This window comes from Leptopilina heterotoma, unplaced genomic scaffold, assembly GCF_015476425.1.
Source record: "Leptopilina heterotoma isolate Lh14 unplaced genomic scaffold, ASM1547642v1 Lhet_270, whole genome shotgun sequence".
Lineage (NCBI taxonomy): Eukaryota > Metazoa > Arthropoda > Insecta > Hymenoptera > Figitidae > Leptopilina > Leptopilina heterotoma.
The window spans coordinates 1,515,415-1,542,139 of record NW_025110979.1 but is presented as its reverse complement, the minus strand read 5'-3'; the positions used below and the strand labels follow the sequence as shown (position 1 = coordinate 1,542,139).

Genomic DNA, 26,725 nt, shown 5'->3' with positions numbered 1-26,725 from the left:
GGAGACATTTTAAAAAAAAATAAAACAACAACAACAAATAAAAGTAAATTATTCCAAGATTCTCTCTAGTATTATTTATATAATTATTTCTTATGACACTATTAATAAGGATTTTATTTATAATTGAAATTTTTAATCTGAAAAATAAAAATATGGGTCAAAATAAATTTCCTCTTTTTTTATACGCTTTCTGCATTAACCTTGACATCTTTTTACTTTATCAAGTTTTATACTATATTTGTACATATATACGATTGGTGCACGTGCAAAATGAAAATTGTATTGGGCAGAATTAGAGAATAGTGGGTGAAAAGAAAAGATAAAAAGAAAAAGAATGAAGAAAGAAAGAAAAATTTGTAATTTAACAAGTCTTGCAATAACCGCCAAAGATAATAATTATCGACACTGTCCAAAAAAAAATTATTTCATTACTAAAACCGATTATTACTCGTCTATTACAAAACAAATATTTTCTTGAATAAAATAATTTTTCTTTAAATCAAATAAATTATATTTGTAACAATAATTTTCCTATTTAAAGCAAATAAATTGTATTTGTAACAATAATTTATCTTTTTAAACCAAATAAATTTTATTTGCCTAAAAATTTTATTTGCTTTAAAAATTATTTGATTCAAGTAAATATATTTAATTGATAACAGACAAGTAATCGGTTGTTTGAATTAAATAAATTTTTTTTCTCTTTGTAATTATTTATTTTATTAATAAACTAGCATAATTATTACCATTGTATTGTTAGTTACAAAAAATTTTCATTTTTAAATAGAATAAAATTTTATTATTTTTTAAAAAATACAATTTTTCGAAATATAATTCTTCAAAAATACGATTATATTTCGAAACAATTTTTAAGAGTAATAAAATTAAATTCTTTCAAATATAACATTTTATTTCAATAAAATTTGAAAAAACTTTAAATTGTTTCAATTTTTAAAATTATTTTCGGGAATTTAATTATCTTGAAAAAAATTTTAATTACAATTTTTCAAGACTTTTTTTCATAATCTCTACGTTAATTTATTCACAACATGAATAATAATTTTTGAAGGAAAATAATATGTTGATATTTTTTTCAAATAAATATTTAAAATTTAATTATTATTATAGTTTGACGGGAGATTAAAATATTAAAAAGATTTCAATTTAAAAACTTTTAAAAATTTAATTATAATTAAAATTCTTTAAAATTCCTGTTATAATGCTTCTAATATTCAATTATTTTTTCAAAATTTTGAGTGAAATTGTTTTTTGAATCAACAATTTTTAAATATCAAAATAAGAATTCAAGGATAATTGAATTCTTTAAATATAAATTTTTTTTGCAAAATTGAATTATTTTTCAAACTTTTAGATACAATTCTTCAAAAAATACAATAATATTTTAAAATAATTTTTTAAAGTAAAAAAATATAATTCTTTGAAATATAAAATTTATTTTAATAAAATTCAAGAAAATTACCTATTATTTCAATTTTTAATAATTATTTTTGGAAATTCAACTATTTTTAAAAAATTTTAATTACGTTTTTTTCAAAAACATCATTTTTTCAGAGTTTCTAAATAAAATTTAAAAATCAAACTTTATTAATTTTTTGTTCAATAAATATTTAAATACTTATTGTGATTTATTTCTTCACCAGGAATTGAAATTTCAAGTAATTTCAATGTAAAACCTTTTGAAATTCAATTATTTCTAAAAATTGCACATACAATTTTTCTAAAAATCAATTATTTTTTATAATTTTCGAATAAAATGAATTATTTTTTAAATGTTTGACTGAAATTATTTTTTTAAATCAATTCTTATAAGAATTCGACGATAATTGAATTATTTAAGAAAAAAAATTTTTGTTTCAATTATTTTCCAAATTTTTAGATATATCCTACTTGATATTATTCTTCAAAAAATAAAATAATATTTAAAAATAATTTTTTAAACTGAGAAAATAAAATTCTTCAAAATATAAAGTTTATTTTAAAGAAATTCTAGAATGTTTTCTATTGTTTCAATTTTTTAAAATTCTTTTCGGGAATTCAACTATTATAAATATACAATTTATTTGTCCAGCAGAATTTAAAATTTCAAAATACTTTCACATTATAAAATCTTTTGAAATTTAATTAATTCTAAAAATTAGAAGTGTAATTCTTCCAATAATTCTTGAAATATTTTCTAAAATTTGAACTGAAATTAGTTTTCAAATAAATTTGAATTAGAGGGCAATTGTTTAAAAAATGAAAAAACACAAGAAAAGTAAAAAATAAAGGAAATATTTTGAAAAACGTTTCTCCCGCATTTATTTTAATGTCATAGAAAACGGAAAATCATAAAATAATAAAACCAGGTACAGAAATCGTGAAAATTGGTTCTTTTCCAGAATTCTATACAGAGCCTTACTAGAAACTGTTTTGGTCCCTACTAAAGCCCTATTTCAACTATAGGGCAATAGTAGAAAAATTTCTACACCATTTTTTTAATTTTAGATACAAAAGAAATGTGTGTATAAATTTTTAATAAATTATCATTGTCTAATTATTTAGCAACAATTTATTTATTGTTATTAATTTAACAAATTTAACTAATTATTTAACAAAACTTATAAAAATTTAGGTATAATTAGCTATTAATTATAATTATTTATAAATTATTTTTATAATTATAAATATTTTTTTATAGTATTTATAATTATTAAATAATTATAAATAATTATTTTTATAATTATAATTATTTTTTTTATCATTCAAATTGTTAAAAACTATTTACTACTCTATAAAGCGAATAGTTGCGCTATCTGTTAGGAAGCAACGAAAATATCTCCGATTTATCAACAGAGAAATTCTCAACTTCTTTACCAGTTACTTAATACCATGAGCGAATAAAAACGATGAATTGTAGGTAAGAACGACAACTAGTAATTCTTCCTTTTTTCTTTTTTTTTCAATTGTAGTAAAACTATATATAATTCCAATGAATAATAACATGCATGTTGTTTAAATGATGAAAGAAGAATAAATTTTTTCCTCAACCATGAAATTTTTTTTTCTCTCTCTCTCTCTCTCTTCTTTTTCTTAGCAATAATCTACATTTACTAATGAGTCTGGACTAATGTTGCGCAAAAATATTTACTTGAGACAATTCAGTTTCTATCAATCTCTAGAACAGACTTAATTGATAATTTTTCTCTGCGCAGTAAAAAATAAAAGAATAAACTGATTTTTTTTTTGCAAATTAAAATTATGATTTTTTATATATTAATTATTATTGCAATAGTTTTAGGAATTTATCATGTTTCAATTCATTACAGTCGTCATGGACGACTTTTAAATAAATTACCAGGGCCACCAATTTTTCCGATAATAGGAACTTTAGAAATTTTAGGACTTTCCGCAAGTAAGTAATAAAAATTATTACATAATAAATAATAAAAAATAATAAAAAAATAATGAAAAAATAATAAATAATAAAAAATAATAAAAAAATAATAAATAAAATTAAATAAAATAAAACAATAAATATCTAAAAATTATTAAAGATCAATCTTTTACGTCCGAGCAGTTTATTGTAAGGTAAAAAAAAACAAATTCATTCGGACCAAATGTTATTATATATATTTCTCCAACGTTTCGAAATCTCAACGATTTCCTCTTCAAGGAGTCTATCAAACAATAATATAAGAAATGTGATAAACGAATTTACAAATTAATACAATATTATGAATCATAATAAATACAAAATAAATACAAAATAATGAGAGTTTGAATTTTCTTACAGAAATAAAACAGTGATATTATTTACATCATCTTTTTCAAATCGTCATAAAAATAAAAATAAAATTTGTCAATTTTTTCGTAAAACCCAAAAACAAAAAAAATTATTATTATTTTTATTATTATTATTATTATTATTATTATTATTATTATTATTATTATTAATTATTATTATTATTATTAAAAATTATTAATTATTAAAATTTAAAAAAAAATTTTATTATTAACATTAATAAATATTAATTATCAAATAATTTTTTTATTTGAGTCAATTAAATTTTCTTTTTGCTTCAAATAATGAAATTATTGATTCAAGTACCACACGCAAAAAAAAACTTTACCTCTAGGTAAAGCTTTTTTTTCCGGACCAACGATAAGTTTCTCTAAAATAGCGAAACTTTTAACTGAAATAACGAAAAATTTCGCTAATACAGTTAAATTTATATCTGTTCCAAGTAAATTTTTTTTTTTCGTGCATTTAATTGATTTAAATAAAAATTATTTAATTCAAGAAAATATTTATTTGATAAGATAAAGAAATATTTATTTAATAATCGATTATTTTGAATGAAATAAATTTTTTTTCCATTGTACAATAAATTTTATAGAATTCGGAGGAAAAATTAATTGCATATTGTTTTACTGTTTATTTATTTAATAATTCAAAATTTGTATTATTTTTATATAGCTGAAATTTGGAACAAAGCAAGATACCTTGGAAAGACCTATTATCCATTAAATAAACTTTGGTTGGCTCATTATTGTTCAGTTAATATTTTTAATCCATATGATGCAGAGGTAATGTATTTTTTTATAATATGTATATGCTACAATTTTTTTAAAGTAGTTGTTTTTTATAATTTTTTTTTATTTATCTTTTATTTATTCATTTTTATTTTTCTATATATTTATTTGTATTTCTGTTTTTATTTTTTATTATTTATTTATGTTGGTATTTGCTAGTTTATTACTAAAATATTTAAAATTTTATTAATACCTATTCAAATGAACTAGTTCATATATTTTTTTAAAATTAAATCCAATCAATAAAATTTATGTAAAAAATTCAATTTTTTTTTGCTTGTCAAGATTCTATTATCAAGTATGAAGCACATTGAGAAAAGTCATCTCTATGATTTTTTACATCCTTGGCTAAATAATGGTTTACTAACCAGTACAGGTAATTATTGATTCTGTTCGTTTTTTTCAATATGAATCTTGTTTTTAATTAATTCTAATAATTTAAATGGAAAAATAATGTGATCACGATATTTTTTAATTTATATATACACTGGAGAAAAATTTATTTTATTTAAATAGTCGATTACTTGACTATTAATTAAATATTTACTCGAATCAAATAAATTTTATTTGAATCGATTATTTTTGCTTTAAATACTGAAATTATTGATTTAAATAATATTTAATTGATTTAAATAAAAATTAATTGATTCAAGTAAATATTTATTTGATAAGACAAATAATCGATTATTTGAATCAAATAAACTTTTTTCTCAGTGTATAATATACCTATATATATATATATATATATATATATATATATATATATTTTTGTAATTAATTTTGTAAATTATTTTTGTAAATTAAAAGTTATTTTTAAAAATTTGTATATTTTTACATTTTTACACTTTTAACATTTTTTGTTTCATTTATTTCGAAAACAAAAATTAAATACATACTTTTTTATTTTTAAGGTAAAAAGTGGCAAACTCGTCGGAAAATGTTGACACCAACATTTCACTTTAGTGTTTTGCATCAGTTTGTCGACATTTTCATGGAACAGGGAAATAATCTTGTTGAAAATCTAAAATCTCAGGGCGATGAATCAGAGCAAAATCTTGTGCATTTTTTTACAAAATACACACTAAATACTATTTGTGGTAATTATTATAACACTTCGAGTTTTCCTGTTTTTTTTCAGTAATAATTATTATAATAATTAATAATTAGTTAGAATTTATGCAAATTCTATTTTTAAAAATTGAATTCCTGTAAAATTTTAATTATTTTAGAAGATAATTGAATATTCGTGTAGAATTTTGTCAAAATTGTTTTTAAATAATTGAATTGTTTTAGGAAATTTTATTAAAATAGTTAAGATATACAAATTATTAAATTAAAAACAATTTTTGGAAATAATTGAAATCTTGCTATGAATTTTCTTAAATTTTTTTTAAATAATTGAATTTCATTATACTTTTAAAAATAATTGAATTCTTGTGATAAATATTGTTATTTATGGAAATAATTTAACTTTTGCAATGAATTTTGAAAGAATTCCTGAAAATAATTAAATTTTTGGCGAAGAATTCTGCAATTTATTTATAAAAATAATTGAAATGTTGACATTCTTTTTAAAGATTTTTTGAAAATAATTGAATTTCTGCGAAGGATTTTATTAACTTTTGAAAATAATTGAATTCTTTTGATGAATATTGTTATTTATGAAAATAATTAACTTCCATCGAATGATTTTATTATTTATGAAAATAATTAAATCCCTGAAAGGGATAAAATATTTTATTTTTTCGAAAAAATTTATGCAAATTTTATTTTAAATAATTGAATTCATGTAAAAAGTTTTATTTTTTTGGAAAATAATTGAATGCGTTCGTGTAGAATTTTATTAAAAATTTTTTAAAAATAATTGAATTGTTTTGGGAAATTTTATTAATCTTTTTAAATTCAATAACTTATAAGAATATTTTTTATAAAACATGAAGCCGAGTCGAAGACTCAGAGTGATCGATTTCTTCATGCTTTATAATAATTAAAAATGACCGAGTGATAAAACTATTGTTTTATATTATAAGAATATTATTACAGTAACTTTTTCAAAATTATTTCCATCATTTCAAATTAATTATTATTTTCTACAATTTTTAATTATTTTTTATAAAAATAATTGAAATCCTCAGAAAAAAATTTTTTTTTATAAAAATAAGTAAATTATTGAGAAGAAATTTATAAAATTTGTAAATAATTGAATATCTGAGAAATATTTATTATTTATGAAAATAATTCAATGTTTGCGTACTATTTTTGGGAATTTGAAATTGATTTGAAAATTATTGAACTTTGAGGAAGAATTTTGTTATTTATAAAGAAAATTGGGATTTTTACAAGAATTTTTTTCAAATTTTTGAACGTAGTTGAATTTTATAAAGAAGAATTTTATTGTTCTTGAAAAAAATTGAATTTTTTCAATTATTTGTAATTTCTCCAAAATTGAATTTTTTTAGTTTTTTCAACAAAAATTTTAATTAGAAAATTTTTAAATTCTATTATTTTTAAAATTGCTAATTTTATTTTTAAAAACAGCTAGTAAGAAGTTAGTCGCGCACGTATTTTTGCTAGTTATTAATTTAATTTGTAGTAATTATTACGATTCTCAAATTTTTCTTTGCATTATTTTAGTAATAATTAATATAATAATTAATATTAAGTAGTTATGTTATTAATTATTACTTTCAATTAGTAATTAATATTAATTAGTAGGTACAGTTTTAATTACTTATTAATTAATAATTAAATATTTTAAAAAACAACTTTTAGAAACCGCAATGGGCACATCATTACTTGAAACAAATATCGATAATACCTATCGAAATGCTCTAAAAAATGTTTCAAAACAATTGGTTTACAGGTTAGTCACAAAATTGTTCAGTATCCTCAAATGGGGTAATTATTAACAGCGGGGTAATAAGTTAAATTTTGATTCAGGAAATTTATTATCGACGCTATTTTCTTCCTATTTTATTTCTAAATAAATAATATATTTTTATTTTTAATTCTACATCTGTTTTCATTTATATTTTTATTCTTTAAAAATAAAAAAAAAATCTCGACAAATGGGGCAAATAAGTAACTATTTGTCCCATTGGTCGATATTTTTTTTTATTTTTAAAGAATAAAAATATAAATGATTACAGATTTAAAATTAAAAATAAGAAATATTAATTGTAGAAATAAAATAGAAATAAAATAGAAAGAAACTAGCAGAAGTATAATATAAATTTAATTTTAGGCTTGCTAGGCCCTGGTTATTTCCAACTTATATATTCAAATTATTTCCATCGGGAAGAAGTTTTATGAAGTCTCTATCGGTACTGCACAATTTTTCATACAAGGTTGGCCTTTTTTTAAAAAAAAAAAACGTAATAAATATTAATACAAAAATAAATTTTTACATTCCTGAATTTTTATTTTCAGATTATTAAGGCGAAAAAGGAATATCATGAGAAAACGGAAAATGTACATTTAAAATCGCTTATTAATCCCGATACAGAATTAATTACTCTTGATGATGGACTGAGAAGTAAAAAATTTACAATAATTATTAAAATTAATTATCAATATTTTATCAATTCTTCCACAATTATTTAATAATAAATTATTTTTTCGATTTTTTGGAAGAAGTTTTTTTTTCATTCACCTATAAAAAAACATTTTTCAAAAAATCGAAAAAATAATTTATTAAATAAAAGTAAATGGAAATAAATATTTATTTATTTAAATTAAATTCCAATTAATTAAAGTTTTGAAAAAACTTTGAAATTTGAAAAAATAACTGATTGTAATTAACAGTCGTCAAAATAGGGTTTAAATAAACTTTTTGCGTTTATTTATTTAGGCAAAAAGAAACGAATGGCAATGTTGGATCATTTAATAGCCGCCCAGAGATTTGGTGGGCAAATTAATGACGACGGAATTCGGGAAGAAGTTGATACATTCATTTTTGAGGTGATTCAAATTTTTCTTTATGCGGTTAAAAACTTAATAAATTTTAAAATTAAAATTAATAAATTAAAGAATAAAAAAAAATTCATTCCTTCTGTTTGGATGCCTCTTAGTAAAAAGCCCCACCACCACGACAAGGTGGACATCCTTCGGTGGGGAATAATTATTAATAATGATTAAATAATTATTAATATTTTATTTTTAATAATTATGTAATTATTCATATTCTATTTTTGATATATTTCAGGGACATGACACCACAGCAATGGCAATGTGCTTTTCAGTATTAATGCTCGCCGAACACAAAGATATTCAGGTTTACTTTCTCCTAATTTTAATAAATTCAAAAATTTACATTTCTTTCTGAAAATATTTCCAATTTGTTTTTTGCTCTTTTTATAACATTTGATAATTTCCGATAATTTTTATTTTAATTTTTAAAAAATTTTTATCCTAAAGTTCATAGTGAAAAATTGAAAAATCAGATTGCAAAAAAATTTTTATACGAAAATATTGAAGTTTAGATAAACTTTTGATTTTTACAGTTTGTCTAATTCGATTTTTAAAGTAAATTAATAATTTTGAAATGAAAATTCAAATTTCTATGTTTCTATTTAGTAAATAATTAAAATTGTCATTTTTACGACTAAATTTAAAAATTCAAGGAAACCAACTCTTCTTTACATTTATGTACCTACAGTATTATGTTTATTATGCGTATAATGATATAGAATCGAGCAAGAAAAGAAGTGGACGATGTATTTAATGGAAAAAATGGGCAGATTCACATGACAGAAATACAAGGCTTAAATTATCTTGAACAATGCATTAAGGAAACATTGCGTTTATATCCAAGTGTACCTTTCATATCACGCGAAATAAAGGAGGATTTGCAATTGAGTTAGTTTTTGAAAAATAAATAAATAAAAAACAATACACACATGGGAATTATTTTTTTTTTATTCTTTAAAAACTTGATTCGAATTTTCTTTTTTTTGCAATATAATATTATAATTTGATTAGATTATCAATTATTTTTGTCTTTTTAGCACATCATTTGATTCCGGCAGGAACCAGTGCGCATTTACATATTTACGATATTCACAGAGACGTGAATTTTTGGCCTAATCCGGAAAAATACGATCCCGATAGATTTTTGCCTGAGAAAATGCAAATTCGTCATCCATTCAGTTATATTCCGTTCAGTGGTGGACCACGTAATTGTATAGGTAAAACGAAAATTAAATTTTGACTAATACATTTTTTTTTTAATTTCGATTATTAAAATCGAGAGAAAAAAAGATAATTTAAATTTAAAAAGTAAACAAATTGCTTTAATTATTTTTAACATTAATTTCTGAACTGAAATTTTTTCCATTTTTGGCCTCTATTGAAATTCTAATTTTTAATTAAGAAAGAAAAGAAAATTTATAAGTAGATTCATTAAAAATCATTTAAAATAAAAATTAATTTTTACTTTCATGAAATTATTACTTCCACTTTGACGCTCGCTATCAAAAATTTATTTAAAAAATTTTCAATCGTCACATTTTAAGGAGCAATAATTAAAGGGAGATAAAATAAAAAGATAAAATTAAAGGGCTCCTTAAAATGTGACAATTGAAAATTTTTTAAAATTTTTTTGATAGTTAGCGTCCCCACCCGCCCGTATCAGAAAAACGAAAATTGGAAAATAAATCGAAAAGAAATTCATAACTTAAATAATTTCTGACCAATTTTTTGTTTCTTGGTCGCAAATTAAAGAGGGATTAATGCTTCTTTTTATTGGACCAATAAAAATTTTTTTAAAAAATTTTTGATAGCCAGCGTCCTCACCCGCCCGTATCAGAAAAACGAGAATTGTAAAAAATGTTCAACAAAAATTCATAACTTAAATAATTTCTGACCAATTTTTTGTTTCTTGGTCGCAAATTAAAGAGGGATTAATGCTTCTTTTCATTGGACCAATAAGAATTTTTAAAAAAAAATTTTGATAACCAGCGTTCCCACCCGCCCGTATCAGAAAAACGAAAATTGGAAAATAAATCGAAAAGAAATTCATAACTTAAATAATTTCTGACCAATTTTTTGTTTCTTGGTCGCAAATTAAAGAGGGATTAATGCTTCTTTTTATTGGACCAATAAAAATTTTTTTAAAAAATTTTTGATAGCCAGCGTCCTCACCCGCCCGTATCAGAAAAACGAGAATTGTAAAAAATGTTCAACAAAAATTCATAACTTAAATAATTTCTAACCAATTTTTTGTTTCTTGGTCGCAAATTAAAGAGGGATTAATGCTTCTTTTCATTGGACCAATAAGAATTTTTAAAAAAAAATTTTGATAACCAGCGTTCCCACCCGCCCGTATCAGAAAAACGAAAATTGGAAAATAAATCGAAAAGAAATTCATAACTTAAATAATTTCTGACCAATTTTTTGTTTCTTGGTCGCAAATTAAAGAGGGATTAATGCTTCTTTTCACTGGACCAATAAGAATTTAAAAAAAAATTTTTTTAGCCAGCGTCCCCACGCTTCGAAAAACGAAAATTGGAAAATAAATCGAAAAAAATTCATAACTCGAACAATTTTAGACCAAATTTCTATTTCTTGGTCGCAAATTAAAGAGGGATTAATGCTTCTTTTTATTGGACCAATAAAAATTTTTTTTAAAAATTTTTGATAGCCAGCGTCCTCACCCGCCCGTATCAGAAAAACGAGAATTGTAAAAAATGTTCAACAAAAATTCATAACTTGAATAATTTTTGACCAATTTTTTGTTTCTTGGTCGGAAATTAAAGAGGGATTAATGCTTCTTTTCATTGGACCAATAAGAATTTTTTAAAAAAAATTTTGATAACCAGCGTCCCCACCCGCCCGTATCAGAAAAACGAAAATTGTAAAAAAAGTTAAACAAAAATTTATAACTTGAATAATTTTTGATCAAATTTTTATTTCTTGGTCACAAATTAAAGGGGGATTATTGCTCTTTAAAATGTGACTATTGCAATTTTTTTCTATAAACTGTAATAGCTAGCGTACGTTGTTTTTGCGTTGATTGAACCGTATATGGCCACCGCGCTACTATGTGTGTCGACGCCTATAGATTCTTCTGATGGCTGGCGGCCGGCGGGTCGCTAGTTTCACCGTGTTAATATCAAAGTTTAAGTCAAAAAGTCAATATTCAATTAAAAAGTCAAAATTCATTTAAATGTCAAAATTAAAATCAAGATCAAAATCGAATCAAATTTTAAAATTAAAGTCAAATTCAAAGACAAAATCAAAGTTTAAATCAAAAAGTCAATGTCAAAATCAAAATTAAATTAAATATCAAAATTAAAATCAAAGTCAAAATCGAATCGAATTTTAAAATTAAAGTCAAATTCAAAGTCAAAGTCAAAGTTTAAATCAAAAAGTCAGTGTCAAAATCGAAGTCAAAATCGAATCGAATTTTAAAATTAAAGTCAAATTGAAAGTCAAAATCAATGTCAAAATCAAATCCAAAGTTAAAATGAAAGTAAAATTCAAAGACAATATCAAAGTCAAAAAGTCTATGTCAAAGTCAAAATTGAAATTAAAAGTTAAAGTCAAAATCGTAATTAAAGTTATTATCAAAAAGTCAATTTCATAGTCAAAATTGAATTAAATGTCAAAATTAAAGGAAAAATCAAAGCCAAAATCGAATTTAAAGTCAAAATTATAGTCAAATTCGAAGTCAAAATGAAAGTTACAGTCAAAAAGTCAATTTCAATGTCAAAATCAAATTGAATGTTAAAGTTAAAATCAAAATCGAATAGAAATTTAATGTTATAGTCAGAGTCAAAATTAATGTCAAAATCAAAGTCAAAATTGAATCGAAAGTCAAAATTAAAGTCAAATTCAAAGTCAGAATCAAAGTTAAAGTCAAAAAGTCAATGTCAAAGTCAAAATCTAATTGGAAGTTAAGGTTAAAATCGAAATCAAATAGAAATTTAATGTTATAAAAGTTATAATGATAGTCAAATTTAAAGATAAAATCAAAGTCAAAAAGTCTATGTCAAAGTCAAAATCAAAGCTAAAGTCTTTTCTTTTACTTTAGCTTTTGACTTTGGGAAGTCAATGTCAAAGTCAAATTGAAACGAAAGTCAAAGTAAAAATGAAACTTAAAATCGAATAGAAAGTCAAAGTCAAAATCAAATGAAAGGTCAAAGCTATAGTCAAAATTGAATCGAAATTTAATGTTAAATGTTAAATGTTTAATAAACAATGTTAATGTTAATGTTTGTTTTTAAATGTTTAAATTTTTAATGCTAAATATTTATTATTTAATGTTAAAGTCAAATTCAATATCAAAGTCAAAGTTAAAGTGAAAAAGTTATTGTCAAAGTCAAAATCGTATTGATAGTGATAGTTATAGTCAAATTCAAAGTAATAATCATATCAAAAGTCAAATTTAAAGCTAAAAATCAAAGTCAAATCGAATTCAAAGTTAAAGTAAAAAATTCAATGTCAAAATCAAATTCGAAAGTCAAAGTTAAAGTCAAATTACAAAATTGCTCTCCAGGAATCTAATGATTTAATCTAATGATTTTGTTGGACCAAAAAATTAAAATAAAATAAAGAAATTAAAATTAAAATACATAGAAAATAGAAAAAAAATTATAAAACCTGTTTTTTTATATTTCAGGTCAAAAGTTTGCCATGTTGGAATTAAAAGCTCTCATGGCCCACTTGCTCCACAATTTCACCTTCGAACCAATTGATAATTCGAGGGATATCATTTTTACCGCAGATTTAGTTATAAGAGCCGCAACACCAATTCGCGTTAAATTTATAACTAGAAAATAAAATTATAGTTAAATATGATTTTTTTTATCTGCTACAGAAATTATATTTTCATCTATTCTCTATAAAAAGTAGATATGATGAATCTAGTTAATAAACAGAAAAATAATATTTGTTTCATGAAAAGAAAAAGATTACCTTTTTTTTCATATAAATCAAATATTATTTTTTTGCGGTTTTTCTCATCTTTCTTCTTTTAAAGTGTGGAGAATTTTTTCTTCGTCTTAAACTTACAAAGTTTATTCTTGTAGAAACAATATTGATATAATTCTCATGGCGATGATGTCAATAATTAAAATTGTCAACTATATACGCTTATCATTTTTCTTGTTTATAAATAAAATTTACTCTCGAGATTAAAACATTGTTATCGCGAATAAATATATGTTTAAATTTATAAAATATTTTATAATTTTTCTTTTGCATTATAATCTTCGTAATTGTAAAATGTAAATGTTTAAACAAAAAAGTTGTGTGTATACAAAAATATTGAGTGATGAATGTTTTATTGCAAATTCTAAATTGTAATTAAATTTAATAATTATTATCCGCACGTTATTTGATTTGTTTACTATTTGGCGAAGAAATAAATTTTTATGGAAAAAATGAAGAAAAAATTAAAGAAATATATAATTTTTTATTTGCATTTAAAATAAAATGGTTGGATTCTCATAATACGGCCCTGGTCAATTACAGTTTGCACAAAGTTCTTCAGCGTTGCATTTGACGTCTACACAGTAACACTTTGTATCACTCAAAGGATAAGTTGTGTTCATTCTTTTATAAAAACGTTCCATTCAAAAAACTGATGAAATTGTGATTATTTTTTGGAATATTGCAAAATTTTCATCATGTTTTTTTTATTGTTTATTTTAATATTGGGCCTGGCCTTTTATCATTTTTACACTCATTACGGTAGATGTGGGAGAATGGTTAATAAATTACAAGGACCACGGACTCTTCCTCTTTTAGGAAATTCGCTTCTTTTTCAAGGTTCATCCGGTGAGTGGGTTATGAAATTTCTAATAAAAATCGCATTTTAATATTATAATTTTCCAGTTCATAAATAAATAAACAAATAAATAAATGTATAAATAAATGAATAAATAAATAAACAAATAAATAAGTAAATAATTTAAAAAATAAATAATAATATTAATAATTAATTTTTAAAATAATATTAATTAATAAGATCTCTGAAATTAACGTCATTGCTAAGTGTTGAAAAATATTTTTCTCCCATGAAACAAAATAGGAAATCGAATAAATTTTTCAAAGATTTTAAATTAAACAAGTATCACTTTGAAAATACTTTAACTCCCTAGGGAAATATAATAAATTAAATTAGTAACTAAAGATCCCAAAATAATAATTTTTGACGCTGAGCATCGACGATAACTTCAGGGACATTTAATATCAATACAGTAAAACCTGTCGGAATGAAACACAATTTTTTTAATTAACTACAATAAATAATTTTTAAAAAGTAATTGTATTTTTCAATTCTATAATATTTTTTTTAGTAATTTGCTACCAAGTGATAATAATTCTTGTTATGCCAATATAAAAAATTTTTTAAATCTAATTGCATTTCAACAAGTTTTTTTGTACTAATATTTAATATTATGTAATAATTAATAATATTTAGTGATATTCTATTTATAATTAGTTATTTACTAATTAATTTAATTAGCATTATATGCATACTGCAAAATTTTTTATTCTCAAATAAAAATAAATAATAAATAAATTGTAATATTATAAATAAATAATAATAACAACAATTTTTGAATAATTTACGATTCAAAATTTTCGAAAATTCACTTACTAATAAATAATTAACTAATTAATTATTATTGTACATTATTTTGTGAAAATTTTAATAAATTCTTTAAAACATTTCAGTTATTTTCTAAAATTGTAATAAAATTTTAGCGTAAGAATTCAATTACTTTTAATATTTCAATTCAATTTTAATAAAACTTGTCGAAAAAATTTAATGAGAAAAATTTTATTAAAACAAAATTTGTCAAACAATTTAATTATTTTCGTAAAAAATTTGATGATTCTCTTGAAAAGAATTCAATTACTTTAATACGATTTTAATAAAATAAATAAAAATAAATAATAATTTAATAAAAAAATTCAATTATTTTCTAATGTAATTTGAAGTAAATTTTTTGAAAGAATTGAATTATTTTTAAAAATTTCATAATATTCTTTAAAAGAATTCAATTATTTTCCAAAAAAATTTCATATAATCTCCTTCAAAAGAATTCCATTATTTTTAATTCTCGAGAATTTTAATAAAAATAAAATCTTTTTTAAATCAATTCTTATTAGAATTCAACGATAAATGAATTATTTAAGTACAAAATTTTTTGTCAAATTGAATTACTTTACAAATTTTTGGTCACAATTCTTCAAAAAAAATACAATAATTATTGAAAATAATTTTTTAAAGTGATTTTTTGTATTCCCTGCACGAAATCAAGAATTAAATTATTTCAGATTAAAAATTATAAAAGTTACAAAAATTATAAAATATGCAATTCACAATAATAAATAAAACAATAATATTTAATATTATTTGTTAATAAAATTAATTAATTCATATTTAACATTAATACACTACTTTCTTTGAACTGATAACAAATATGCTGTTTACTTTTTTTTTACTAATTATAATCGTCGGTAATCGTTTGGAGCATCAAATACAAAAAAGAGAGATTATTCATTATCTCTCTTTCTTTTGACTATACTTTTAACAGAAAACATATTTCTATTCTTAATTTTTCGAATATATTTTCATAAATTAATTATAGTGAAAATTAAAATTCAATTAAGTTAAAATTTTTAAAATATTTAATATAAATTGATTCTATATTAATTTTAATACATTAAATTTTAATAAAAAACAAATTAGTTTTTATAATAAAAAAATTAATTAATCTTGAAAAAAAGTTTTAGAAGAAAAAGAGAAAATTATAGAAAGAAAATAAATATAGAGTGGAATAAAAATTATTTTCCAGAGAGTATTAAACACAGTTTGCTTCAAGTTTAAAAATATTACATAATTCTTCTACATTGTAGCATGTATTTTTATAAAGAAAATTATTACGACAAACCTGTGATTAATATCTAATTTGCAATCATAAAATAGAATGTCAACGCAGTATTAATTCAAAAATAAGAATTTTTCGAATATTATAATTAACTCCTAATGGAGTCTATTTTAATTTCAATTGATTTCAATTAGACTCTCCTACCTGACTATTATTAATTTTTTTAGAATATTAATTCTAAAATAATATTCAATAAATAATAACATTTAATGACAAATAGAAATTTATTTGTAAATTTTTGTTTAACAAAATTAGTAATAACAAAAAATTAATATAAAATATATTAATAATAATAATTAGTAATAATAATAACATAAATAATAATTATAAAAATTAATAAGAAAAATCTACTTTAAAAAAATAAGTAAAGAATTTGTCAATAAGAGAATAAATAAAAATAACAAAAATAAATGCACTTTGATTAATATACCATATTATTATAATATCAAATAATAAAATTTCATATTGAATAATATTTATGAATTTAATAAATCGTTTAAGAAATTATTAAATTTCTTTTTCCAGTTGATGTATGGAATTTAATAAGAAAACTCAACAAAGAATACTATCCATTGTGGAGAGTTTGGCTGGCTCATAATCCAGTTGTGAATCTGTACCATCCCGATGATGCTGAGGTGATTTTTAAAGAATAAATAGTTATTTACTAATAAATCATAAATACAAATTATTTTTATTTTGTAAAATTATTAATAATATTATTTTTTTTATAAAATTTTATTTATATACTCTATTGATGATACTAAAACTACTGAATCCAAACTAACGGAAAAACAAACAAATATAGAATTTCAAGTGTTAAAATTATATTTTGGAAAAACTTTTAAGCCCTTTGCCTATATTGTTCTTGGTTAAATTTCTGTTTTACTTTTTTTTATCAAATTAAACAGGTTCTCTTATCGAGTATGAAGCACATTGAAAAAAGTAAAGACTACGATTTTTTACATCCATGGTTAAAGACTGGTTTACTGACAAGTACAGGTAGGAAAGAAAAAAGTTTTTCATTTTCCATATAGAAAAAAAAGTTATAATTTTTATTTTTGTTTTAAAAATTTATAAATAAATTAGGTACAAATAAATATAATGTAAATGTAAATCGGTAAATATTTAAATAATAAATACAATAAATAATGGTAAATAAAAATATTTATTTATTTTACATGCTTATAATGCTTTAGGTGCATACAAAGAAAGATAAAAAAATAAATACCTCTATACAATTATAAATAAATGAAATTTACATTTTAATAAATTTTAAAAATTACGATTTTTATTTTAATTAAATTAATAGAATAATAAAATATAACAGAATTTAAAATAAACTATTTAAAATTATTTATTTATAAATTAATGAATCATTATACTTTATTTATTGCATGCTATATGATTGATCCTGTTTGATTTATTTATTATTTATTTGAAGTAAAAGAATAATGATTCGTTTATTTTTAATAAAAATATAATAATAATAATAATAATAATAATAATAAAAAAGTATAATAATATAATAATAATAATGATAATAATAATAATATAATAATAATAATTGCAGGAAAAAAATGGCAACATCGTCGAAAAATGTTAACGCCCGCTTTTCACTTTAGTGTTCTCAAGGAATTTCTCGATATTTTTGACGAACATTCAAAAATTCTGGTGGAAAATTTAAAAACAGAGGGAGATGAGAGTGTACAGGATATTGTACCAATTTTTACAAAGTACACTCTAAATACCATTTGTGGTGAAAAAAATATTTTTATTTATATATTTTAATTTTCTTTATTTTTAATAAACGTATTTTCTTTTTAGTTTAGATGTAATTTTTGTTTAAAGTAAATCCATGATCTTTTCTTTTTCATGAAATTATGAATCATACACATTTTTTCACACTAAATATTACTGATAAGAAAAAGAAAATTGTTCAATTAAAAATTTTTTTCTCGCCTTTGCAAATTGCTTATTATTTTTTTTTTCTTTTTTACATTAAAAATAATTAGTTGATAACAATAAATAATGAAAAATTTCAAAAATAATAATTTTTTTGCATTAAAAATAATTAGTTGAAAACAATAAATAAAGAAAAATTTCAAAAATAATTATTTTTTTACAATAAAAATTATTTATGGAAAATAAAAATAAACATTAATTACAGAAACTGCAATGGGTACTTCGTTACATGATACAGACAGTCAAGATGATACGTATAGAAATGCCCTAAAGCATCTTGTGGAAATTTTATATTACAGGTGAATTTTGAAAAAAAAAATTAAATTAAGATAAATTTTTTTTTTCTAATTTTACTAAAAAGAAAATATTTTTATTTAGAGCATTTAGACCGTGGTTAGCGACAGATTGGATTTTTAATTTATTTTCAAAAGGAGAAATATTTAATCAATATTTAATGACTCTTCACAAATTTTCAACAAAGGTGAGATTTTTTCCCCTTTATTTAAATTATACTTTTTTTTCAATTTTAATTACAAAAAATTTTTAAATTATTTAAGAATAATTTTTTCTTTATAAAAGTTTATAATTTTTTTTGGGAAATTTCAAAGTCTATGGAAATTTTTCGTAAATAAAATTACGAAAAAAACTAATTTAAATTAAAAGAATACTGAATGGAAAAAATTGTTAGAAACTAAGAAAGTATTTCTTTTGTAAATTATAAAAGAATCATTATTTGCTTATAGATTATCAACGAAAGAAAGGAGTTTCATGAACAAACGGACAATCAACATTTGAAATCAATTATTTCAGCAGAGAGTGAAACCAGTGTATACGATGATGGAATTAAAAGTACCTAATATTTTTTTTATTGCAAAAAAGTAGCTATTTTTTTTACAAATAAATATGAATATTTATTAATTAAATTCATTAGTTAATAATTAATATAATTTATTAATAAATAATTATTAATTAATTAAATAATAATTAATTTAATTAATTCATTAATAAATAATTTAATTTATTAATGAATCATTAGTAATTAATCATTAATTTAATTAATCAATTAATAATTATTAATTTAATAAATTTTTTTCAAGAAACAATAAATTTGTTAAATTCAATATTAATTTACTAACATTATTTACTTCTCATGTGATGGGACTGTGAAAAAGAAGAGATGAAAATAATTTTTATTAATGCAGGCAGGAAAAAAAGAATGGCAATGTTAGATCATTTAATTGCTGCCCAAAAATTCGGAGATCAAATTGATGACGACGGTATTCGCGAGGAAGTCGATACATTTATATTCGAGGTATATTTTTATATTCTTTTTTTTAAAGATCAATATTAATTTATTACACGGAGAAAAATAGTTAGCTATTTCAGCTAATTTTCAGCTACCTTAGCTAACCTTAATTTCTATTGTATGAATACCCACAAAGTACAGAAATTTTCTGCAAGTTTGACATAAAAATTTCGCAAACTTGCTCAGTAGTTTACTATGACATCTAGAGCTGCGCACTATATTTTAGTCACCTTCCCTTAAAGAGAAGGCGCATCGTTCATAAAAATATATTTTGAAAAATTTTGAAAAAATTTTTTTAGGTATTTTGGAAAGTTTGCTGCAAATTTTCCTCAAGTTTTCATTGCAAACTTGCCAAGAGGGTGACATTTTTATATGTATACAAGTTTGCTGCAAACTTGGATGCAAACTTGTGAACTTTGCATGGAAAACCTGCAGCAGACTTGCAGAAAATTTCTGTGCTTTGTGGGTAGCAATTATTGTTAGCTAATGCAGCTAATAATTAGCTAAAATAGCTAACTTTTTTGCTAAAACAGCTAATTATTAGCTGTAATAGCTAAAAATTAGCTATCCATATAATATCAAACTTTAGTTTTATTTAAAAACTTATTTTTTAAATATTTACTTATCATTTAAAAATAATAAATTACAAATAGTGGGAAAGATTATTTTTCTCATGCATTTTCTATTTTCAAAATTTTCTAACTGATTTTAAAGTCTATAATATTATTTTTCGGAAGTATAAGTCTTTGTTTCCATTCTATATAGAATTTTCAGACAAAATTACCTTTCAGATTGTCAGAGGTCAAATTGATTTGTTCAATTAGATAAATAATAAGCATATGATTTAGATGTATAAGAATATTTTAATTTCTAATTTTATTTCAAAGATAAGTTTACTTATAGCGGATATGCAGAAACAAAATAAAAATTGACTTCTAATTGCAACCAGCAACAATTCGCGCGCAAAAGCGCGCGGCTAACTTTTTACTATCTTTTTTAAATAAAATTAGCAATATTAAAAATAGTAGAATTTAAAAATTTTCTAATTTAAATTTTTTTTTGAAAACACTAAAAAATTCAATTTTGGAGAATTTACAAATCATCGCAGAATTTCAATTATTTTTAGTACAATGTTAATGGAATTTCTCTAAAAATGTAATTATTCTTACAATTTTTATTAAAATTCATTTTTAAAACTTTTAATAAAATTCTTTTTAACAATCCAATTTTTTTGAAAATAATTTAAACAAAATTCTTCATAGAACTAAATATCTACTATTTCTATAAAAATTCATAAAAGAGATAAATTATTTAAAGAGAAATATATTATTAAAATTCCTCTGAAGAATTTAATTATTTTTCACAAATATTAAAATTCTTCTGAGAATTTCAATTATTTTGAATACAATAATAACAAATTCGATTGTATTCAATAAATTCAAGAAATTTTCCAAAAAAATCCAATTATTTTCATAAACAATAAAATTCTTCGAAGAAATTCAATTATTATCAAATTTTTTATCAAAATTCTTTGCAAGAATTCAATGATTTGCAAATTTTTTATAAAATTCTTCCTTGGAATTCAACTATTTAACAAAAAAATTAATAAAAGTTCTTTGTAAGAATTCAATTAATTTTGAATATTTTAATAAAATTCGTTGCAAAAATTCAATTATTTAAAAATTTTTTTATAAAATTCTTCGAATTAAATAAATTATTTTTAAAAATTTTGATAAAATTCTTGGCAAAAATTTTCCTCAATTCAAAAATAGTTATATTCTAATAAAATTTTTGAAATGAATTCAATTATAAAAATTTTAATGAAATTCTTGCGCAAACATTAAATTATATTCATAAAAGAATTAAAATTTTACAAGGAATTTAATTATTTTCATCAGACTTCAATTATTATTTTCATAAAAAATAATTTAAAATTCTAGAAAATAATAATTGAATTAAGATGATGAAAATAATTGTGATGAAGTTACAGTAACAATATTCTTATATAATATAAAATAATGATTTTATTACTTTAATTATTATAAATTTCATCTTTAATTATTATAAGTTGTTTAATTTAAAAAAGTTTGAATTTTTGAGTGTCCTAATTCCTGTGAAAAATTCTGTTCCAAAAATAAAGATTAAAAATAGGAATTGTGCAAATATTTTTCTTTTTTTTCTAAAACAAAATAATAATTCTGTTTAAAAAATTGTGATTAAAAAAAATAATGAAAAAAAATAAATTTTCTATTTCTTAATCACAGTTGTTTAATAATTTTGTTTAGAAGTGAAAAAATTCTGATGATTTCTATTTGTCGTTACAATTTTCAATTAATTATAAAACAAAAGTAATTATAACATAATAATATAATATACAAACTATTTAAAGATAACCAAAAACAAAAGTAATAAACAAAAGTATTCGTAATATTTTTATAGTTTTCCTATTTTGCAAAAAAGAAAAATATTTTTAAAAAGTGTAAAATAAACATTGAAAATAAAATGTGTCCATCCATATATTCTAATTTTAGAAACATTTGTCCTTCCCAACCAATTTTTTTGCTTATCGTAACAAATAGTTTGCCCCTCCCTACCCATTAAATGTCACAGAATAAATTGTCGGCCCAATGTAATTTAAAAAAAACATATGAAAAAGAACGAAAATAAAAAATTTAACAAATAATTTTAGAAATAAAAAAATAAATAATAAATAAATATATAAAAAGTATAATTATAAGAAAAATAAAAATATTTTTATTTTTAAACTAAATTTTGAATTTTAAATTATTTTTCACAGGGACATGACACAACATCAATGGGAATGACTTTCGTGCTATTAATGATGGCCGAGCATAAAGAAATTCAGGTTATCCATTTTTTTTAAATATCTAAATTTTTTTTCATCGGATTTGAAATAATTTTCTATACTTTAAAATTCGATTTGTAAAAAAATTAACAAACTGAAATAATTAAAAATATTTACAGGATCGTGTGAGAGAGGAGATTGACATGTTACTTAATGAGACGAATGACAAAATTAGTACAGCTGAAGTACAACAATTGACTTACCTTGAGCAATGTATCAAGGAAACTTTACGTTTATATCCATCAGTTCCCCTAATATCTCGACAACTCAGTACAGACTTGCAACTAAGTTAGTTAGAATTAGTAAAAAAAAATTTTTTTATTATTTTATTTTATTAAAATGATTTTTTATTTTTTTTCATACTCAGTTTTTCTAATAATATCAATGAATCAAATAACGTATCAAAACGTTAATTAATTTTATTTTATTATTAATATTTATATTTTATTATTATTATTTATAATTATTTATTATTATTATTTCATTAATCGCAACAATCTTGATAATTTTCTTTTGTCACTATTTTCACTAAGAAATAGTTTATTTAAATAAAAATCTTTTCCAATTTCTAGAGAACCATTTGATTCCAGCCGGTTGTAGTACGGACCTACACATTTTTGATTTACACAGAGATCCAAATTTTTGGCCAGATCCGGAAAAATTCGATCCGGAAAGATTTTCACCTGAAAGAAGTCAAAAACGTCATCCATATTCATTTATTCCGTTCAGTGCTGGTCCACGCAATTGTATAGGTAAAATATAAACAATAAAAAAATTACTCTCGACATTTATCTACAAATTTAATAAATAAATAAGTTAACAAAAAATATATTAACCATAATTTTTTAGGTCAAAATTTCAAAAAATTTTAAAGATCTTTTTCATTATAAGATACTATAAATCTTTTGAATCTAACTTATTTTAGTTAAAATTTTTTTTAAAATTATAATAAATTTATTAAGGGGTAACACTACTCTAGAGCCAGAAAAAGAGACCTATGTCTTTGATGATTTGTTTAGAGAAAATCACAAAAAGAATAGGATTTCTTTTTGGAGGGTTTACTAAATACATATTAAAGTGTAGAAAAAAATTGTTATTTAAAATTTTGTAACAAAATGTCGGCGATAAATTTCACAGTAAAAATCGACTACTTTTTTACGGCTGGAAAGGTTTCTTGAAAAGTTTAAGTCCTGGAACAGAAAACAAAGAAATTTTATAATCTATATAATACAAACTTGAAAAGTACATAGGAGTGTTTGATTGGATAGAAACTTTACTTTTTATGAACAATTTACTTTTTATTTTTTAACGAAAAATGAATTATTTTACTAAAAAGAAGAGAACTATTTTTACAAAAATTGATATAAAAAACACTCCTATGTACTTCTCAAATTTATATTATATAGATTATAAAATTTCTTTGTTTTCTGTTCCAGGACTTAAACTTTTCAAGAAACCTTTCAAACCATTTTGTTAAAGAAAAAAAAGGCGATTTTTACTATCCCGTGTGGAAATTTTCTAATGGCCCGTTATTGGTTCCACCTAGATTTCCCCTTTATTAACTTGGTCCTAGCTTGTTTATCCTTGTAGGCCCTAGGTTGAAACGTCACGCTCTTCTAGCCTGGTTCTACCTAGAAAATCTAGTTAGGCCCAATAAAAGGAAAAGTTTATTAACTATTTAAAAAAAAATTATTTATTATTATTGAGATTCATTATTTTATCTTTTTTTACCTACTTTTGTTCTCATGTAATTTATAATACTTAATTCCTATATACTAACAGAGAAAAAATCCCCACACGTTGGGAGTTGAACGCACGACCCTAACATTCGTAAACCGATAACCTAACCACTTAACCACGCTCGCTCGGTACGATGCGTTGCATGATACTTCAGGTTATTCTTGTCATCATAAGTCATATTAACTATTCCGTTATAAATGCCTCAAAATAATAAAACTGAAGTCAGTAATATTTTCGTTGACGCAAAATGAGAAAAGAATTTTTTTAAAGATCAAGATGCAAATAATTTCTGATAAAAAGAACTTAATTGTTCTTTTCATTACATCCTACATAGATTTTTAATCCAATCGGGAAGGGAAAGTCAATAATTGTTATTTAAAAATTGAAGTTTTTATCTCATTTTGTTGACGTAAACGTTGGAAACTTCAGTTTCATTCAACAAAATATGATTTTAACAGAAGTTAACAAATCCGTGAACGGTTTTAAAAATTTAACTTGAAAAATATATTGTAACGAAAATTTTAATTGAGTTAATTAACTGCAGCTTAAATCTCAAAGCTCATGAAACTTTAAATAAATATTTAATGTCAGCAGTTTTTTAATGTTCGGCGCAAAAGTTAACTAAACATTGCATAAAGTAACAATTTTTTTAATTTAAATGAATTTTTTCTCTAAAGGAGGAAGTTTAAAGGAAATTTTAAGAATAGTTTTGGAAAACTTAAAAAATTAAAGAAAATTGTAAACATTCATGCAATGTTTAGTCAACTTATGCGCCCAACATTGAAAAGCTACAGACATTTAAAGATTTATTTCAACCAACATAACCTTTAAATTCAACTTGTAAATTAGTAAATTTGACTATGTAATATTTTTATACAACAGTTTAAATCAGTAACTTATATTTTACTAATCGAATCAGTAACTTTCTACTAATTATTAGTAACTTAATTCTGTTAATAGCAATTAGTAGAATTCTACTGATAATCTGTCAAATTTTACAAATGCAAAGTTAAAAGTAAACATTTCAGTTCAATATTGTCTCAATTGTGCTATGTGCTGTTTAAATGTTACTTCAAATTACACATAAACAATTACTGATACATATTTTTAAATAAATTGTTAAACATATTTTATAACTTATAATCTAACAAGAAGTTCTAGCTATTACCAAGCTAGGGCCAGGTTAAGGTACATTCCCAGCTAGGACCATTATAGACCCAATAATCAATATTGGCAAACCTTGGCGATTTCCACACGGGATGTAATTTATCGCCGCCATTTTGTTCTAAAATTTTTAATAAAAATTTTTTTGTTCTCTTAAATATGTATTTAATAAACCCTCGAAAAAAAATCCTATTCTAGTTTCTATGTTTGAAAATAAATCATCAAAGATATAGATCTCTTTTCCTGACTCTAGAGTAATGTTACCCCTTAACTATTGTGATTTGAAATTAAACCTGATTTTTTAAGTCAAAAGTTCAAAAAATTTTACAGATATTTACTAAGCTTATAAATATGTTGAAACCAATTTTTTAAATATAATTTTTAATATACATTTTAGTTATAATTTTCGAAATAATTAATAAATTAACGTAGTTCAAATTATTAAACCTGATTTTTAGGTCAAAATTAAACCTAATTTTTTAGAGGTTAAAATAAAAAATTAAAGAAATAGAACAAAATAGAAAGGAAACAATATTCGTTTTAGATCAAAAATACAGAATAAAGTAAAAAAAAAGTATTATTTAGGTCAAAAATTCAAAATATAGTAAAAATAAATTTTTTTAGGTCAAAAATTCGCAATGCTGGAACTGAAGACATTTACAGCGCACATTCTAAATAATTTCATCCTTGAACCTGTTGATCACGCAAAAGATTTAATTTTTACATCTGATTTAGTATTAAGACCGGCTATTCCAGTGCGTATAAAATTTACAACTAGAATAAAATAAAAATTTTTCATTGCTATTAATTTTTATAAACAAAAATATACATATAACACAGCAACTATTTTTATTTTAATAAGCAATACTACTGACAATTTTTTTTCACGCCTTTACATTTACATATACATAGAAATTATATAATATTTTGATAATGTAACATATGTAGTTACTTAAGAATTTTTGAAAATAAAAAGAATGATTGCAAACATAATAGTAGTGATATTTTTTTGAAATTTTCCTGTTTTTTTAATTCTTCTTTTTGATAAAAATTGAATTTTCAAAGTACATCAACTTAGCGGAACAACTTTTTATAATCAACGATTAAAAAAAGAATATTTTTCTTGGCAGAAACAATAAAATATTTTATTTAGAATTTAGAAATTTGTCTTTTGTAAATTATTGATATTTT

General features: G+C 21.4%; 1 protein-coding gene across 1 annotated transcript; it reads left to right on the top strand.

The window, feature by feature from the left end:
• The first annotated feature begins 3,147 nt into the window (after positions 1–3,147).
• On the top strand, positions 3,148–26,527 carry LOC122503850. Its single transcript, XM_043614596.1, has 24 exons — positions 3,148–3,412; positions 4,478–4,587; positions 4,879–4,969; positions 5,505–5,690; positions 7,366–7,456; positions 7,838–7,940; positions 8,023–8,128; positions 8,444–8,553; positions 8,798–8,866; positions 9,282–9,450; positions 9,600–9,779; positions 13,214–13,363; positions 14,185–14,373; positions 17,022–17,131; positions 17,405–17,495; positions 18,067–18,252; positions 18,664–18,757; positions 18,837–18,939; positions 19,202–19,307; positions 19,661–19,770; positions 22,562–22,630; positions 22,750–22,918; positions 23,203–23,382; positions 26,159–26,527. Exons 1-24 carry the CDS (start codon positions 3,259–3,261, stop codon positions 26,320–26,322), a joined length of 3,090 nt encoding a protein of 1,029 aa, XP_043470531.1. The 5' UTR covers positions 3,148–3,258; the 3' UTR covers positions 26,323–26,527.
• Positions 26,528–26,725: the final 198 nt, after the last annotated feature.

Excerpts from the sequence above, each read along its gene's own strand:
- LOC122503850 (XM_043614596.1), top strand. The coding sequence starts at position 3,259 with ATGATTTTTTATATATTAATTATTATTGCAATAGTTTTAGGAATTTAT. Across the intron at positions 18,253-18,663 it reads CACTCTAAATACCATTTGTG|AAACTGCAATGGGTACTTCG; the intron begins GTGAAAAAAATA and ends CATTAATTACAG. Across the intron at positions 18,940-19,201 it reads TTCACAAATTTTCAACAAAG|ATTATCAACGAAAGAAAGGA; the intron begins GTGAGATTTTTT and ends ATTTGCTTATAG.